This window comes from Euprymna scolopes, chromosome 39 (assembly GCF_053919585.1).
Source record: "Euprymna scolopes isolate OS-2025 chromosome 39, ASM5391958v1, whole genome shotgun sequence".
Classification (NCBI taxonomy): domain Eukaryota; kingdom Metazoa; phylum Mollusca; class Cephalopoda; order Sepiida; family Sepiolidae; genus Euprymna; species Euprymna scolopes.
This window is the reverse complement of record NC_136520.1, coordinates 68,276,844-68,294,011: the sequence shown is the minus strand read 5'-3', so window position 1 is coordinate 68,294,011 and position 17,168 is coordinate 68,276,844. Positions and strand designations below refer to the sequence as shown.

At 36.0% G+C, this 17,168-nt stretch overlaps 1 protein-coding gene across 5 annotated transcripts in view; it reads left to right on the top strand.

The window, feature by feature from the left end:
- The window catches only part of LOC145263827 (uncharacterized), a 242,305-nt gene that overhangs the window by 56,110 nt on the left and 169,027 nt on the right, over nucleotides 1–17,168 (top strand). For all 5 annotated transcript variants that reach the window (XR_013864604.1, XR_013864602.1, XR_013864603.1 and 2 more), the window contains exons 2-4: nucleotides 5,413–5,598; nucleotides 8,407–8,748; nucleotides 16,340–16,387. Coding sequence is in view for 2 of the 5 variants with exons in the window: in XM_080120894.1 (XP_079977020.1) it covers nucleotides 5,413–5,598; nucleotides 8,407–8,748; nucleotides 16,340–16,387 (576 nt within the window). In the remaining 3 variants the exon portion in view is untranslated. The remainder of the gene's footprint in view (nucleotides 1–5,412; nucleotides 5,599–8,406; nucleotides 8,749–16,339; nucleotides 16,388–17,168) is intronic.

Genomic DNA, 17,168 nt, shown 5'->3' with positions numbered 1-17,168 from the left:
CTGTTATTTTATCTTTTCTACTTGTGAATCCATGCACGCCTCCTCCCTCGGCAGCTGCCAATGCGAGAGGCGATGACGACGACATGCCCAGAAGAGAAGATGAGGGAAGAGAAAGCAACATTGGAGTCGATAGTTGTTGTCGAACGAAGGAACACACATGGTTCCACATAAGTATAATCAAATTCGATTACAAAGTAAATTCAGAATTTTGTAAATTTGGAATGAAAAAAAAAGAATATATATATTTACCAAAAGTAGAAATGGAACTAAAAGAAACGCTCTGATCCCCATCTGGCATCAATTGTGATGGATGGCTCTCGTCTGGGTGAGGCCCCGTGTTTTGACAAGCTTCTGGGTTTGACCTTTACTCCTGATCTGAAATGGAACACGTACATCAAGTCTGTTGCCAAGGTCGTTGGAAAGATGGTGGGATCCTTCTACCGCTCCAGAAGATATCTCACTACTGATGCAATTCTCTATCTATATAAAAGCCAAGTACGTCCAAGGATGGAATACTGTTGCCATATCTGGACAGAGTACAAAATAGACTTCGTGGGGGATGCCCTTTTCTCTACCTTGCAACCTCTCTCCCACAGAAGAGACGTTGCGAGCCTATCCTTGTTTTATCGTTATTTCCATGGCAGGTGCTCGTCTGAACTCCAATCTCTGGTTCCCCCTCGCCAATCTTTCACGAAAAACACCTGTCTAGCTGAATCCACTGTGAAAAATTTCCCCCACTCTATATCTGTGCCTAAATCAAAACGCGGATTCCATGAACAAAGCTTCTTTCTTAGAACTGCACGCCTGTGGAACTCTGTTCCGTCTGCCTGCTTCCCACCGAACTACAACTTGGATGTCTTCAAGTCCAATGTTAACAAATTCCTAATGACCCGCCCCCTTAAGTAAACACTTCATCAAATCTCCACACTAACGTACTGTACTTGCAATAACCCTTATCCCTGAGTGGCTTCTGGGCCTTGATAAGTGGTGATCACTGTGAAAAAAAAAAAAAAAAAATCTTAAGTGGAAAATTAGTTCTCCGATTTATTGAGAGCTAGTCTGATGTTTGTTTTTTCTTTTTTTTTACAAAGGAGTCACCACTTATCAAAGCCCGATGGCCACTCGAGGATAAGGGTTAATCAGTGTACAATGGTCAAGGGGAACATGTCAGTCATCGATAGTAGTGGAAAGTTGATAAATTGGATTACTTAAGGGGATGGCTCATCAAGAATTTGTTCACATTGGACTTGAAGACAACCATATTGTAGTCAGTTGGAAAGCAGGAAAACGGAACAGAGTTCGACAGGTGTGCAGTTCTAAGAAAGAAGCTTTGTTCATGGAATCTATGTTTAGGTTTAGGCACAGATACAGAGTGGGGGAAATTATTGATAGTGGTTTCAGTTAGACGAGTGATTTTCGTGAAAGTCAGACAAGGGGGGGGGACCATAAATTGGAGCTCAGATGAGCACTTGCCATGAAAATAACGATAAAGCAAAGACAGGCTTGTGACATCTCTTCTGTGGGAAAGAGGTTCCAGCCAACATTAGCGGAGAAGCCAGTACATCAGTGATAAATCTCCTTGATGCGTTTACATAGTATATATATATATCAAAAATACCATTATAATCTATGACTCTGCGAAGGCCAGTGCTTCAGTTCATAACCAAACATGCCAGAGAAATCCGAAATTACAGATGGTTATTTTATAGAAAGAATTTGCATTCATCATTTTCATTGACTCCCGCTTGTGTCAGAGTATCGAGTTCTGTTATTTGTCTCTTCTTTATTAATATCGAAGGCCTAGTCTATGATGGAGGAGCTGTGGACAGTGTTCACATGGAAACATATGGGTAGGACGAGGTTGTTCACTTTGCTTTCTTCTTCTCCTTCGTCCTTGCCTCGTCATTTTCCCTCTGCTTCTTCTCAAAATCTGCAATGCTATGATGTTTTCTCTCCTCCATATTCTGGTTCCTGGCAATTTGTGCCCATGAGTTACGGTCAGCTTGTCTTCATATTGCATTATTTTAGCTCCTCATGGTTTACTTCTATTGGCAAGCTCGCCATAGAGCATTTTCTTGGGGAGCCTGGATAGATCCATTCTGTGGACGTGTCTTCCCAGTGGGAGCGATGGTGGCCTCAACGTTGGTCAGTGTGGCCACCATTTGTATTCATATCCTGATGGAAATGCATGCTCAAATAAACAATTGGATGCATTAGAAGAACTTACAATAGATTTGTCGGCTTACTACTTTCTTTGCATATACATCTGTTGCACATTTGACTATTGATTTATCTATATAAATAAAGCAGATGTATGTATGTCTGTCTGTCTGTAAATATTTAACTGATAAACTCTTCATATAACACTTAAATTAACAGGAAATAGTAATCATACACCAAGAATGGTTTATAACAAGTAAAATCTTTGTTTGGATGGATGAATAAAATGTACGGAAATATTTCGGCAAATTGAAATGCAAAATGTTCATTTCAACTTGCTGACAAATTTTTATTAGTTTGTGCATGTGTAAAACTAATCATAGCTAAAAGTGGTTTAATTTTAAAACTTGCGTATCTGTTAGGTTAGCTCAAATGGGTGGGAACGTGGCTGGAGTGCTAAATGTTTTGGTTTCGATTCTAGCTTATGGCAGCCAAGTTATTTATTTTAAAACTTTTTAAATCAATACTTTATATTAATTACAATATAATATCCAATAGAGAATTGGGTCTGTAAATAATAAATATAAAATCTGCATGAATTAAAATATTTTAAACGTATTTTATGACCCGGCAAGGTCAGGTCCCCCTCCCCCGCTAGTTATTTCTATAGGAATATACTTTCGTTTTGTACTATGTTATTACCTTAGACCAGCGGTTCTCAACCTTTTTTGACCCATGGACCCCTTTTCCCTTCTTTTTTTTCTTGGTAGACCCCCTTATAATTTTTGGTCATAAAACAATATTCTATTTCTCAATATAATTTTTTGAGCTTTTAATAAACAAATAAATATTATATAATTAAACTTTATTTTTAAATGAAAACGAATTTAATGCAAATAAAGTATTTTACAATTATAATAATGAAAACTTGATTAACGCTGTTTTTTGTGTTTTTGTTTTTGTAAATTCACATAATGGAATGAGTGTGTGTGGTTTTGGTACTTATGCAGGATACGGGCCGTGTTATTTTGTAGATAAGATTTTTAAGTTATACTCAATTTTTACGGTATGTTTTGTTCCATTAAATTGTTAGGTGAATGTACATACATCTCAACCTTTTCCCGACTATCACCCCCAAAAGCTATTTTTGACTTAAGTTAATTCATAATCGCCTCCAAGAATAAATAATAACAAATATTGTAATTATGACTAACCAACACTAGAAACATTTTGTACATGCAAATGGAAAACAAATTAATTAAAAATAATTTTATTGCAAATTTACAAGAAATGTAGAGAGTCTAACTAGTGTGAGCCCTGAGATTGGTGATGTTTCGCTAAAAATTCAATGTCAGGTTTAATATTACTCAAGCAGATAAAATTGATTGAAAATCGCCCCCAAAATTTGATTTTCGCCCACTAGGGGGCGATTCGCCCCCGGTTGAGAACCGCTGCCTTAGACACACACATTAAAAATCTAGCAATCCGCCTGGCGTTGTCCGGTTAATAAATACATTTAAATATGATATTTTAATTTATGACGATTTCATATTTTTTATTATAGAGTCAATTGTCTATTATTATATTGTACCCAATATATATATATATATATATTGGATATATACTGCATAAGTACCCAATATATATATATATATATATATATTGGATATATACTGCATAAGTACCCAATATATATATATATATATATATTGGGTACAATATAATAATAGAAAATTGACTGTACGTCATAAGTCACTATAGCCAAGACAGTGCGTTAGCTTTTTTCACCTCCTTTTCCTTTTTCACATTACAGGTTTGAGCCTGCCTGCCTATTCTTGTCTTCATGTGAGAATTCCCACAACAGAGGTAAAAGGGGGAGGTAATTCTGCCTAGAACAAAAGGAGTTAGCTCCGCTTAATGTAGTTCTATCGTCCTAACATCTACCCTTTAAACATCTGCAGTTTAATACAGTCAGGAAAACGGGAAATAGGGGGAAAATTCCAAAGTCCAGTAGTCCGAGGGAAGAAACTATTGTAGTAGAAGGCTTTCCAACATCTAGGGATATCAACAGTATAGGAGTGGGATTTTGCTGCCTGTCGGGTTAGTTGAGAGCATGTACGTCGAGGGGAGGGGCACAAGTGTTGCGAGTTCATCAGAACACCTTCTATTAAAGTACTTGTAAAACAGGCACAGGAATGTGACAGTGTGGTGATGGGACAGAGACTAGAGCTTGGCTGATAGTGTGGGACCTATTAAAGTTGAGACTCTCTTTTTGGACCCTGTCTAAGATTGGGAGAGGAGTGGCAGATGTTTCAGCCAAGATGTGGCAAGAATATTTTATGCATGGACATATTTGTTTTAATACAAATTCTATTTTTTTCATTTATTTGTAGACTGTTATCCTCATCCTCATAGTCGTTGTTTCATCACGTATCGGCCAACTATTCCTCTGGCCTTCTTCAGGTTATTAGCCATGACGTGATAGGAATGCTGAGTCTCTTAACTGTATCGTCAGTAATTACTGCCTTCCATAATTGTTGTCTCACCACGTTTTGGCCAACTAATCCTCTGGCCTGCTTTGGGTAGGATTTAAACCGCTATCTTCAGACAATGCTCACCTGGAACTGTAAAGATTCAATGCCTCTATCCACTGCACCACGGGAGAAAAATAGTTGGCTGAAACCTGGTGAATCAACAACAACTATGAGGATGAGGATAACAATGCAGAAATGAATAAAATAAATATACAAAATTACTTATTTCAAGATTCCAATAAAAAAATAGGTACTTGTGCAGAATTTGAACCAGACATAACTAACGGGACACTCAGTTTTGCTCGGAACATGCCGGCTTTCGTTGAGTGTCACTGATTATCAAAGCGTAACAATGCGACTCAAGGAAAATACTGAAGAAGACATTTAAATATAATAAAATCGCAAGAAAAAAAAAAAATAATAATATATATCTATATATATATATATATATATATATATATATATATATATATAAAATTTAAAAAAAAAAACCCAAAAAACCGACCTACTGTAACAATAGCAAGCTCCTGGCTGATCCCGTTGATATATATATATATATTTTTTTTTTTCAATATTTTTGCCATAGGCCATCTGCTCCTTTGCTGAACATTGATCAGCATCTTATGTCAGATTAGTCAAACCTGAGCACATGACCAAAAAAGTAATATGTAATACTAAATTCCTGTTTAAAATATTTTCCTTAATTTCTCTCTTGTAGAATCCACAAGCAAATGTGACAAATGATGGTGATGCTACTGCTCCTCTGGAAAATACAACTTCCCACAGCAATAATAACTCCAATGATGGTGGCACCAGCCAGGATCCTCCTCCTCCTCCTTCACCAAGTGTTGGTCAACTCATCGACATACCCCTAAATGATGGATCTCAACTTGAGTTGTCTAAAGTAAGTCTTTTTGTTTTTCGGTAGCAATATCGGGTGTGGGTTCAGCTGGTTTCCTCTGAAAGAGGGAGTTTCTACAAAATATTAAATTCACAAGTTGTACCAGTCACATGTATTTCTCGATCAAGGAAGATGATGTTAGTTTCTGCAGTTTTTATTTATTTATTTTTTTTTGGAGGGAGATGTCGTTGTCATTCCATATACATATGAGAGTGGATCATTTGAAATTCTACCAAATTTATATCCATATCAGATAATTCATAAACTGATATATTGAAAACATTCTTCTTAAATAACTAAAAGCAATAAGACGAAGCGTGCTCCAAATGCCCATGCACAGCCATCATTCATCGCTGGCAAAAGTTCATTGAGAATGATGGTGACTATGTAGAAAACTAAATTCTAGAGCAAAAAAGATCGCTCGTTTTAATGGCATGACTCCTGTCTTCGTAGCTCTTCAACTTTTTGATTAAAAAAAAAAAATAGGAGGCTTTAGTTTTGGAACAACCTTCATATTATTATTCATAGTAGTTTCAGCTTTTGGATTTTTTTTTTTTTTAACTTCAGATCTATTCCTTTGATTTTTAGACATTCAAGTTGTACCTTAATACCTTCACTGTTCCTAACAGGTAAGCCGTTTTTGTAGAATTAGAAAAGAAATTGTCTTGTTAATCTGTTTAAGGCAGTTTTGGTGGTTTTTTGTTATGGTCCTCTCATGGGAGGACATTTTCCTCATAAAAATATTAAGATATTACAATTTCTTATAATAATATTAAAACTGTTTTGACCAAATTTGGATCCCAGGAAATGTTGGCTGGAGTTAATCTAGTCAGATTCTGAAAAACTGGAGCAGTGTAACGACACAATCTGACTCTTTAACATCAACTTTTCAGTTATTAGAGTTCTTTTATAGTTTTCGTGAATGGAAAGTTCCAGAAACGTTCCTAATGGAACAGCATAACTTAGAGAATTTGAATATAAGAATTTTAAGAGTTTCTGGAGAGTTCTAAATATAGAATATAAAAATGTTCTTTTTCGAGAGCTTCTGGAATTCTCTAATTTTTGATCCAAATTCGGTCAAAAGGAATCCTATAAAAAAACAATTACAATCACGCTCAAAGAAAAACTGGACATTTGGTAATTATAAAGATTTTCTGACCAAAGAAATGTTATTAATTCTCAATAACTCTGTCTTTCTTCTAAACGTAAACTAGACTGAATTAAGAACTTGCTTATCTCCCTTAAACCATTTGTAAATATTTTTATTTCTTTGTTTTTATCAACAATAAATAATGTTTATGGAGAGGTAACAGAGCCCTAAAAAAATGTTTCAAAATGCTGTAAAAAAAAAAAAAGGAGTAAGCAGGCAGGCAGGCAGGCTCGAACCTGCAATGCTAAGAGGTAAAGGAAGTGAAAAAAAAAAAAAAGTGAACAGTTTAGTCACCACACTCGCTGCAACAGATGATGTTGCCTTCTTTGTAAAAAAGTGGCCCATTTGATGGTGAAAGAATTAATATTTTTGGATATTTGTCGTCCGAGAGAATGAGCTTTTAAATGATATCAATTTTGTGAATATTGGTCGCGTGTGTCGAAAGTTTTTGGCAAACAAACAAATGCACACACACACACACACACACGCACATTTTGCCTTTTATATTGTACACTAGCAGGGGTACCCGCGTTGCCCAGGTTTTTAGAGGCGTGTGTGTGTGGTTGGGGGGAGGTAAAATGATTACAAAGCGAAGTAATAACCCTGTTTAAATCTAAAAACAAACAATGTTAAAATTTTTAATAAAAAAGAAACAACAAAATACGAACGGTCCAGCGATACCCAGGTGTTTGAAAAACTAAAAAACATTTGGGGGGGGAGGTTCGAACTTGAATCCTTGAGGCGAAAGCAAAAAAACAAAACAAAAAAAGACGTGATGAATTAACTAAAAAGTGAATTAGGTCAAATATCAATCCCGCAGTCAAGTTTGTTTTGGTTTAGTTTCCCGAAGATGTTGGGTTCAAAACCAGCTCCCCATAAAAAATAAGGGTGTCCATATGAAAGCAATTGTCTGATATAAGGTTTCCACCACATTGATCAAAAGTTGATTGCTTTCTGGACGTTTCGGCACGAAAGCTGAGAACACACTGTTTGAATTTAATTTCACTTTATTTATACTAAAAAGCAGGACAAACACGATTTTTATAAAAGTCGATGTAAATACATCTAGACGCGACGCATGTTCCCAAATCCTAGATATTATTATCCAGCGGGTATATAAACACTTCTAAGCGATAGTAACCCCCCCCCCCCCGAGAATCGCAGCGAAAAAAGCCTTTGCAAGATATACAAAAATGCGCGCGCCGCATTTGCCTTTTATATATATAGACTAGCTGGAGTACCCAGCTTATTGTAAGGCTTTTGAGCAACCCAGTCCTAAAAAAAAAGTTTCAATCGAGTGAGCGCAAAGAAACGAACAAAAAAAAATTAACCCCCTAAAAGAAATGAAAATAGCAGCGAGTACCCGTGCAAGTGCAAAAAAAAAAAAAAAAAAAAAAAAAAAAAATTAGCCGCTGTAGCCAGGCTCAAACTTGTAATGCTAGGAGGAAAAGGAGGTGAAAAACAAGGAAACTCTTTAATCGTTGCGCTATTGAGGTTATTCAAAATAAAATATTAATAAATATAAAATCTGCATAAATTAAATTATCATATTTAAACGTATTTCACAACTGGGCAACGCTGGGTGATTTGCTAGTAAATATAAATATAAGTCATTTAACTTTTAACAATGCCTTATAACTTATTTATTTTGTTTGTTTTAGGAAGAATCGGAGAGTTGTGATGGTGGAGATCTGTCTTTGCTTGACCAACAGCAGCAGCAGCAAACAACCCAAGGTCCATCACAAATCCAATCTCCAGATCGGGGCAAATTAACTTCTTTAAATGTGCCCACGTCACCAGAGTCATCTGTCAATACTTCGGTGGGCAGTGATATGTCATTTCATTCCCCAATGCCTCCAGTCCATTACCACATGCCGTCCGACATTGAAAGTGAGGTCGAAGAAGGGAATTTTAGTATAGATATACTTAGCAAACAGGATCTCTTCACATTGGTGAAAAAATATGAACGTCGAGCCATTCGGTACAAATCCAAGTTCACGGAGGTAAGCTATAATTCTAAAAATAAATTAGATCAGGATTTTTATTTTTTTTTTAATTTTTCTTCAGCATTTTTTTTAATTTAATTTTTTTGCCTTTTTCTTCAGTATTTAAAACATTTTATTTTTGCTTTTCTCCGATACAGGATGGAACGATAAGATTGTCACCCTAGAAAAAATGACATAGTTCCATTTCTGTTTGATGAAAACCAGTTTCCTTTTTTTTTTTTTTTTTTTTTTTTTTGCAGACCATCTACTAGTTGGCCAGTTAAATCCCAATCGTGATAGGAGCCTTCTATCATTGTCCGAAAGTGACACAATATTCAATGAGTGAGATCGGAGATGTGCCGTTGTACACTTCATGCTCTCTACCGATCCAAGTTATGACAACAGGACCATTGCCAGTACCTTCAAAATGCATCACTGGATTTTTTTTTTTTTTTTTTTTTTACACTGTGGTCACCACTTATCAAGGCCCGGAAGCCACTCAGGGATAAGGGTTATTGCAAGTACAGTACGTTAGTGTGGAGATTTAATGAAGTGTTTACTTAAGGGGGCGGTTCATTAGGAATTTGTTAATGTTGGACTTGAAGACATCCAAGTTGTAGTCAGGTGAGAAGCAGGCAGATGGAACAGAGTTCCACAGACGTGCAGTTCTAAGAAGCTTTGTTCATGGAATCTACGTTTTGATTTAGGCACAGATAAAGAGTAGGGGAAAATTTTCACAGTGGATTCAGCTAGACGGGTGTTTTTCATGAAGGATTGGCGAGGGGGGGGGGACCAGAGATTGCCAAACAGGAACATGCCCAGAATTGGCTGAATAGTTTGCTAGATACTGCAATGGTAAGATCTTTGGAATTTTGACCCCTTGGAAGCAAAATTTTCAGCAAAAAAATGATTAAAAAGCTTGTCCTATGTCTGAATACACTTTATGTAAAATTTCAAATGTTTAGACTAAAAATTGGCTGAGTAATTTGGTAAAGACCTCAGAGGTCATTTTTTTTTAAACTTTGACCCCAATCTGACCCCTTAAAATTTATTGCTTTGAGCTCAAATAAAATTATAAAGTTAGATCCATGTCCAAGTTACCTATATCTAAAATTTCAAGTGTTTAGTCCCAAAATTATCGGAGGAGTTTGGTAGAGTTCTCAAAGGTCAAATCATTGTACTTTGACCCCTTAACAGCAAAATTTCTGGCCAAAAAACGAGTAAAAAGATTTTCCCAAATCTCAGTACTCCTTATCTCAAATCTCGAGTCTGTAGATCGAAAATTGACAATTATTTGGTAGGGAAATGTATACAGACACACACACAGACATTTTCACTTTTGTAGATATATAGATTGACAAAAGGGCAGATAATTGCTAAATAACTCGAATGCCTACTAGACAATATTCTCGAATGTCTAAGGTTTCTTTGTACATTATTTATAAGAACAACCTGACATGACCGTACATACCGTACTAAAGCAGCACTCAGCAGGTTGAACTGACTTCTTCCAAACAGAAAAGTTTCATGGGTGTATAAAATTCACAAGCATTTCTCAGTTGCATGTATATTGCAGTCTATCCTGCCTTGATAGAGTAAAAAATAGACTTCGTGGCTTAGTGGGGGATGCCCCTTTTCTCTACCCTGCAACCTCTCTCCCACAGAAGAGACGTTGCGAGCCTATCCTTGTTTTATCGTTATTTCCATGGCAGGTGCTCGTCTGAACTCCAATCTCTGGTCCCCCCTCGCCAATCTTTCACGAAAAACACCCGTCTAGCTGAATCCACTGTGAAAAATTTCCCCTACTCTTTATCTGTGCCTAAATCAAAACGTAGATTCCATGAACAAAGCTTCTTTCTTAGAACTGCACGCCTGTGAAACTCTGTTCTGTCTGCCTGCTTCCCACCTGACTACATCTTGGATGTCTTCAAGTCCAACGTTAACAAATTCCTAATGAACCGCCCCCTTAAGTAAACACTTCATCAAATCTCCACACTAATGTACTGTACTTGCAATAACCCTTATCCCTGAGTGGCTTCCGGGCCTTGATAAGTGGTGACCACCGTGTAAAAAAAAAAAAAAAAAATTCCCGCCAGGGCAGATGTTGATGTTGGGTTTTAGCAGCTCTTGCAGGAAGCTGTCAACATCCGCCTACATAAAGTACCTTGAATTTCAAAATGATTACCCAAATGGCTTAATGTTGCTTAACTTTGGTGCTCTAACAAGAACCAGTGAGTCAACGCGATTATGCTGGATAACCTGACATGAGAATAATTTTCTTTACAAGTAAACCGTGACTAAATATTCAAAATCATATTTTGCATTTGCAGCCCAAATAAGATCTCCTCAGTATAGCTAACCTAGACTGGCTTTTACAAAAAATAGTGCACCTCAAATAACAACATAGAGCTGGATACTCCACCAGACCAGATGAATTTTTGTCCTGGAATTCGGCAAGACCAATAGACCACAAGAAAGATATACTATAACATATTTAATTGGGGGGAGGAAAATATACTATAACATATTTAATTGGGGAGAGGAAAATTATGTTCTTGACTTTTTTACTAACTCAACATTTCTGAGGTAAAGGGGAATTTTAATGGAACATGCGCGAATATCTATGCATCTTATATAGAGATCAAGTGTTACCCCAAGAACGGCGCATTTTCATTTCTGAGGAATTTGAAGTAGAATGAAACAAGAGAGAGAAACCACATTTGTTTAGCAAGAGTTACTTCCCTTAGTTGGCATCTAATACAAAGAAGAGTTATTATTATTGTAAAACTAGAGATCTTCGTTAGTTTTATAATAATAATATTATCTCTTTCTTAGTATTAGAACTACACTACCAACACAAAAGTGCTAGACAGTGAGCAGTCAAGGCCACCACCATCTACCATCGCTTTAGCTAGACAGAACATTTCTACAGGATGGATCCTTCCAGGCACCCCAAGAAAATCCTATATGGTGAGCTGGCCAGCTGGGCCAGACTGTGAGGAGCACTTAAAATGCACTACAAGGACCAATTAAAACGCATCCTGACACTTACCAATATTAGCCTCTCCTCGTTGGAAAAAACTGATGGACCGAATGACATGGAGGAGAACAATACACGTTGGCACCACAAAATTCAAGGAAAAGAGGAGGCTATTTCACTACCGACTGGGCCTCGCAAGACATGTCAAATCGAAACATCAACCATGAAGGTTGGGACTCATGACAGAACCCAATACTTTGATACGAGTACAAGCCGCTGCTTGCAATGATAAAACTAGCAGGATCTGTGGAAATTCTACAGAATGAGAAATATATTTAATCAACAAATATATTTTATTGAGATTGTCGGACTGACTTCCTCATCTTGGTTGTTATAGTCACAATGTTTCGGCCGTTTTGCCCTCCGGCCTTCATCAGGTGTTTTGTATCGAACTGGGGAACCGTTTGTTAGGAGTCTCGAATCCAACCCTTTATTATTATTACGGGGGTACCATGTTCGGACTCCAGCTAGGCTCTTGGACATAGTTGCTGATTCTCTGTTTTGAATGTTACTTTTCACTGCCTTCGTTCAGGATTGAACTCAGCACCTTTGGGTAACTGTAAACTTCAGTATTAGAGGTGTCCAAATTGCATTCAGCTCTATGCTTGGTTTGCTCAGTAGGTTATTATGTCCGAGCATGTGAGCTGTTTCTTTAAGTTTGCTCGGACATAACAACCTACTGATCAAACCAAGCATAGAGCTGAATGCAATTTGGACACCTCTGATAGAGAGTGAAAACCTTGAATAACAACATAGGTTTAATATTAACAAAAAACCAACTAAGAATTGTTTTAGTGACATATGGCTGAGTGGTCCTAGATGTTGTATCAAAGTTTACAGTTACTCAAAGGTGCTGAGTTCAACGAAGGCAGTGAAAAGTAACATTCAAAACAGAGAATCAGCAACTACGTCCCAGAGCCTAGCTGGAGTTCGATACGGTACCCCCGTAATAATAATAAAGGGTTGGGTTCGAGACTCCTAACCAACGGTTTCCCAGTTCGATACAAAACACCTGATGAAGGCCGAAGGGCAAAACGGCCGAAACGTTGTGACTATAACAACCAAGATGAGGAAGTCAGTCCGACAATCTCAATAAATGAAAACCCCTCATCTCAAAAATACAGACAATTACCAAATATGTTTTAATAAAACTGATATTTTTCTGGATAACGCAAAAAATTAGTTTGTTTTTTAGACAGAAAAATCAATAACATGCAAATAATGAGTTTATTAACATTCCTATGAAAATAGTGTCCATTGTATTTTAAATATAGAATTGACACAAATGAGATAAATTAATAATTACTAATAAATACTCAAAGTAATATTGTGCTACATAGTTCAATACAAATAATATAATCAAATTGTAAGAGGCAGTTCTTAATTTACTCTGTCAGTCCAGCACCTCTTGACTCCTTTTTTTTCCTCCTGTTTCTTTTGAATGTTCCCTTTTTTATGTAATGTTTTGCTGACTTTCTTTGCTGAAGAACCAACGCACATCGGAGTTACAAGTTCCTTTCTCACACCATTACAATGATGATCATATATTATTATAACGATATTCGAAATCTAGGTTACATCAAAAGGAGGTCACTCTCATATTCTTATCTTGGGTTGCCAGAGTGACTTTTTTGTGGCAAAAGTAATGCAAAACATGACTTACACAAGTGATGGTGCTTCTGTTAATCCTGTCAGGTGACCGAATCAAAGAAGCAAAGAGAAAAGAAAAATTTTCGTCTATAGAGGGTTTATTAATATAGCATTAATTTGCATATGAAGACAGTGACGGCTGTGAAAAGGACGAATGGAAAAAACACAGAGCAGTTTTTTTTTTTACAACTGAGACGGAGAACGGTCAGTGATGATTACGATTTGAATGAATATTTATTATTATTTTCAAATCTTAGTTTCATTCATATTTTAAGGCCAAATTTTGAATTTAGCCTATTTTTTAAGCATTTTAGTCTTCAAAAATTATATTTGACCATTTTCAAAGTGTAACGTACAGACTAACTAAGGAACATGCAGAATATTATATGGATAACTAGGAGGTTCCTTGAGTGGCCTCTGGGCCTTGATAAGTGGTGATGTCTATGTAAAAAAAAAAAAGAAAAAAGTTATGTGTGGTTTTGAGAAGCACTAGTTGTTTATCTCCCTCCCACAGTGGGCAAATGTGACACAAGGGTCGAGAAAGTGGGATTGAAGAGCCAACACCCTAACGAAAGAGCACTCTGGTCTGCAAAAAGAATGCCTGGGTAGACCTATCTGCATTTCAAAGTAGGAGCTCATCAGGTGAAAGAGAAGGTAAAGCCTGAGAGGATGGACCTCCTAGAATTGTGCAAGACCAGCAACATGTCACAGTTTTGGTGCCAAGGGAAAATATTCCCCGACTAAGTTGAGAAGCACTAGGAGAAGTCTACTGTTGCTTACAAAAAATACCTGAGCCATCTTAACAGTAAAAGCATCTCAGGTGAATAACAATAAACTAACTCCTTCTCGGAGAAGATAAAGTCTGGACATCCTAGGCTTGGGCATAACCATATCTCTACCCAACAACAAAAAGCTACTGTTGAACTGCTGTTATACCTATAGATTTTCATGAACAAGTTTCGCTTGATCTAGGGGAGATAACTATTTATTATTTCCATCCTCAGTTTTTAAAGCCTTGGAGTTGAGAGTCTTACATTGTTCAATTTTCGAGCTGAAATTTATTTTTAATCTTATTTGAATTTGCACTAAACAGACGAAGGTACTATGATAAGGAAACCTGGTAGCAAGATGTTTGTTAACATTATATTTAGATTTCTGCATATTCGTACAGTTGGAGAAACGAAGGAAGAAGGAAATTCCAAAGGCAAGTGGTCCAAGGAAAGAAGCTATTTGAGTCTAAAATCTTCCAACATCTAAAGACCTCTTCAGTGAAGGAGTGGAAGCTTGGGTGGGTCAAGGGTATTTTTATTAAAGGGGAGTATAAGTTTGTTGAAATACACTCTGTGGAAGTACTTGTAAAACAAGCACTGGTGATGGAACAGGGGCTGGAGCTTGGTAGACAGTGTGGGACCTATTAGAGACTCCTTCATTGGAGCCTGTCCAAGAGGGAGAGACTATTAGTTGGTGCATCAGCTCAGATGTATCAACAATATAAGTTTCCAGCCTTTTTATATCTCTGCCTCCCTGGCTCTCTTGTTCAGCCTCTGATGCCCCTCCTCTAGCAAGCATACAAAGATACATTTCTTTTTTCAAATTAAAAAAAAAAAAAAATTAGTTTCTTGTCCAGAATTCACCCATATTAAAAATACAGAAATAAAGAAAAATCCGTCTGATGTACATAATTTTGACAAAACAAAAATATCATATTCCAAAAATTACGTAATGGATCAAATGATTTTATTTTAAAATAAAATAAAATTTTATGAATAACCAAAGAACGGCTGTCTTATCCACCATCTTAAAAACAATCTAAAAAAAAAAAAAAAAAAAACAAATAAAGAGAAATAAGTCAACAATAATTCAAACTTGTGAGATTTATATACAAATTCCCATTAATCGCTTAAAAAAGATTTTCTTTATAAAAATAAAACTATTTGATCAATTTACATGATTTTTGGAATATGATATTTATGTTTTATTACAGCCACGTTCGTCAGTTTTCTTTCTTTTTTTTTCTTTAATATAAAGAAAATTCTGGATAAGAACCAAGAATTATAATTCTGATTCAATGATCTCCTACCATTTTCCCCTTTTATCTCATTGACATCTTTAAGTGTTAATATATTTTAGCTATTTGATGGATCTAACCAATAATTGCAGTTGGTGACCCAAGTTGGAATGGAAGAAATATTTCAATAGTGTCTTTATATTTAAAAAAATTTAACCCTTTTTGAAATTGATTTGAATGTTCAGTGTTTCTATATTATAATAACGAAAAAATATTGGATTTCAAGTCAAACAAATGTTACCTACATAACTGTCAGCTCTCAAATAGTGACATATCGAAAAATTAGGAAAAACGATTAGCTATAAAATGAATTATGCATGAAAAATAATTTGGTAAAATTACAGGCTGGGTTGGATGTATTGGGTCACATGGTTAAGTAAAAGGGAAGTAACTCAGTTGAAACAATTTGTAACTGCCAGAATTTCTTCAGAAAACAAAAATAAACATTTTGGGAATTTAAAAAAAAATAATTTTTAAACTGTTTTCAAAACTTTCAAAATTCCTTTTCCCATATTGGCATAAGATTTCTGAGAAATTGATAACTTAATTACTCCCTCTGTTAACTTTCCAATTCAAATTGGTAGATTTTGAAACCAAATCGTTGGATTTTTACAAATGTCTTTTTCTTTTTTTTTTTTTTTCATGAATAATTATCTACCTTATCATTTTTCATAATTGTTGGATATGCTACTACTTGAGACTTGGCAATTACGTAGGTACCATTTATTTTACTTGAAATTCAATATTTTTTTGTTATTATAATATAGAAGCAGCGATTGTTCTTTTAACACCCAAACAAACATTGGTTTATACATTTGCATTTAATTATTTTCTTTTTTTCGTATTTATAGGTGGTATCCACTTTCAAGGAACTTCTCCAAGAACGGGATAAATTAAAGGTAAATAGATATGAATTTTATTCTAATAATGCTATTAAAGTCAAAGGACCAAACATGATTGGCATCTATTATATATATCTCACCTGTCTGTTTAAATGTATGTATGTATGTTTGTATGTTTGGCTAAATCTTTCGACAGAGGTGACAGATTTTCACAAGATTGGTATCATTTTGAAGCTTGACCCATCACACAACAAATATCGAAAAATTGGCCAAAAACATTAATTCCTTCACTCTCAACTGGACACTTTTCTACAGGGAGGGGTTGCTTTTTTCGGTGATATTTTCGAAAGTCTTTTAGATTGACTAGCATTGATTTAAACCTCCATCATTTCCGGTTTGGTGATGGACACAACAGTTAAAACATCACTTTTTTTTTCACGTTCTTTTCCTCCTTCGCAGTACGGGTTTGAGCCTGCCTGCTTTTTTTTTTTTTTTTTTGCTCAACACACACCTCTAAGCACTCAGGTAATGCCGGGCACCCAAGCTAGTCTTAATAAGTGTTTCTCTTTAAATATCTTCATGTATGCATAGCTATTCATAAAAAAGGCTTTGTATACTGGCTAAAAAGAGGATCACTCCACTACAATTTGGAGGGAATAATAATGGCTGCCCAAGATTAAGGCTGGATGACCAATGCTTTCAAGAAAATAAATGGTCTCAGTAGTAACAACAAATGCAGAGTCTGCCACACAGAAGTAGAGTCCAAGTCACCTAATATCCAGTTGTAAGGTTGGGGGATGGCTACTGCACAATGCGACACAATGAAGTGTGTAACTAT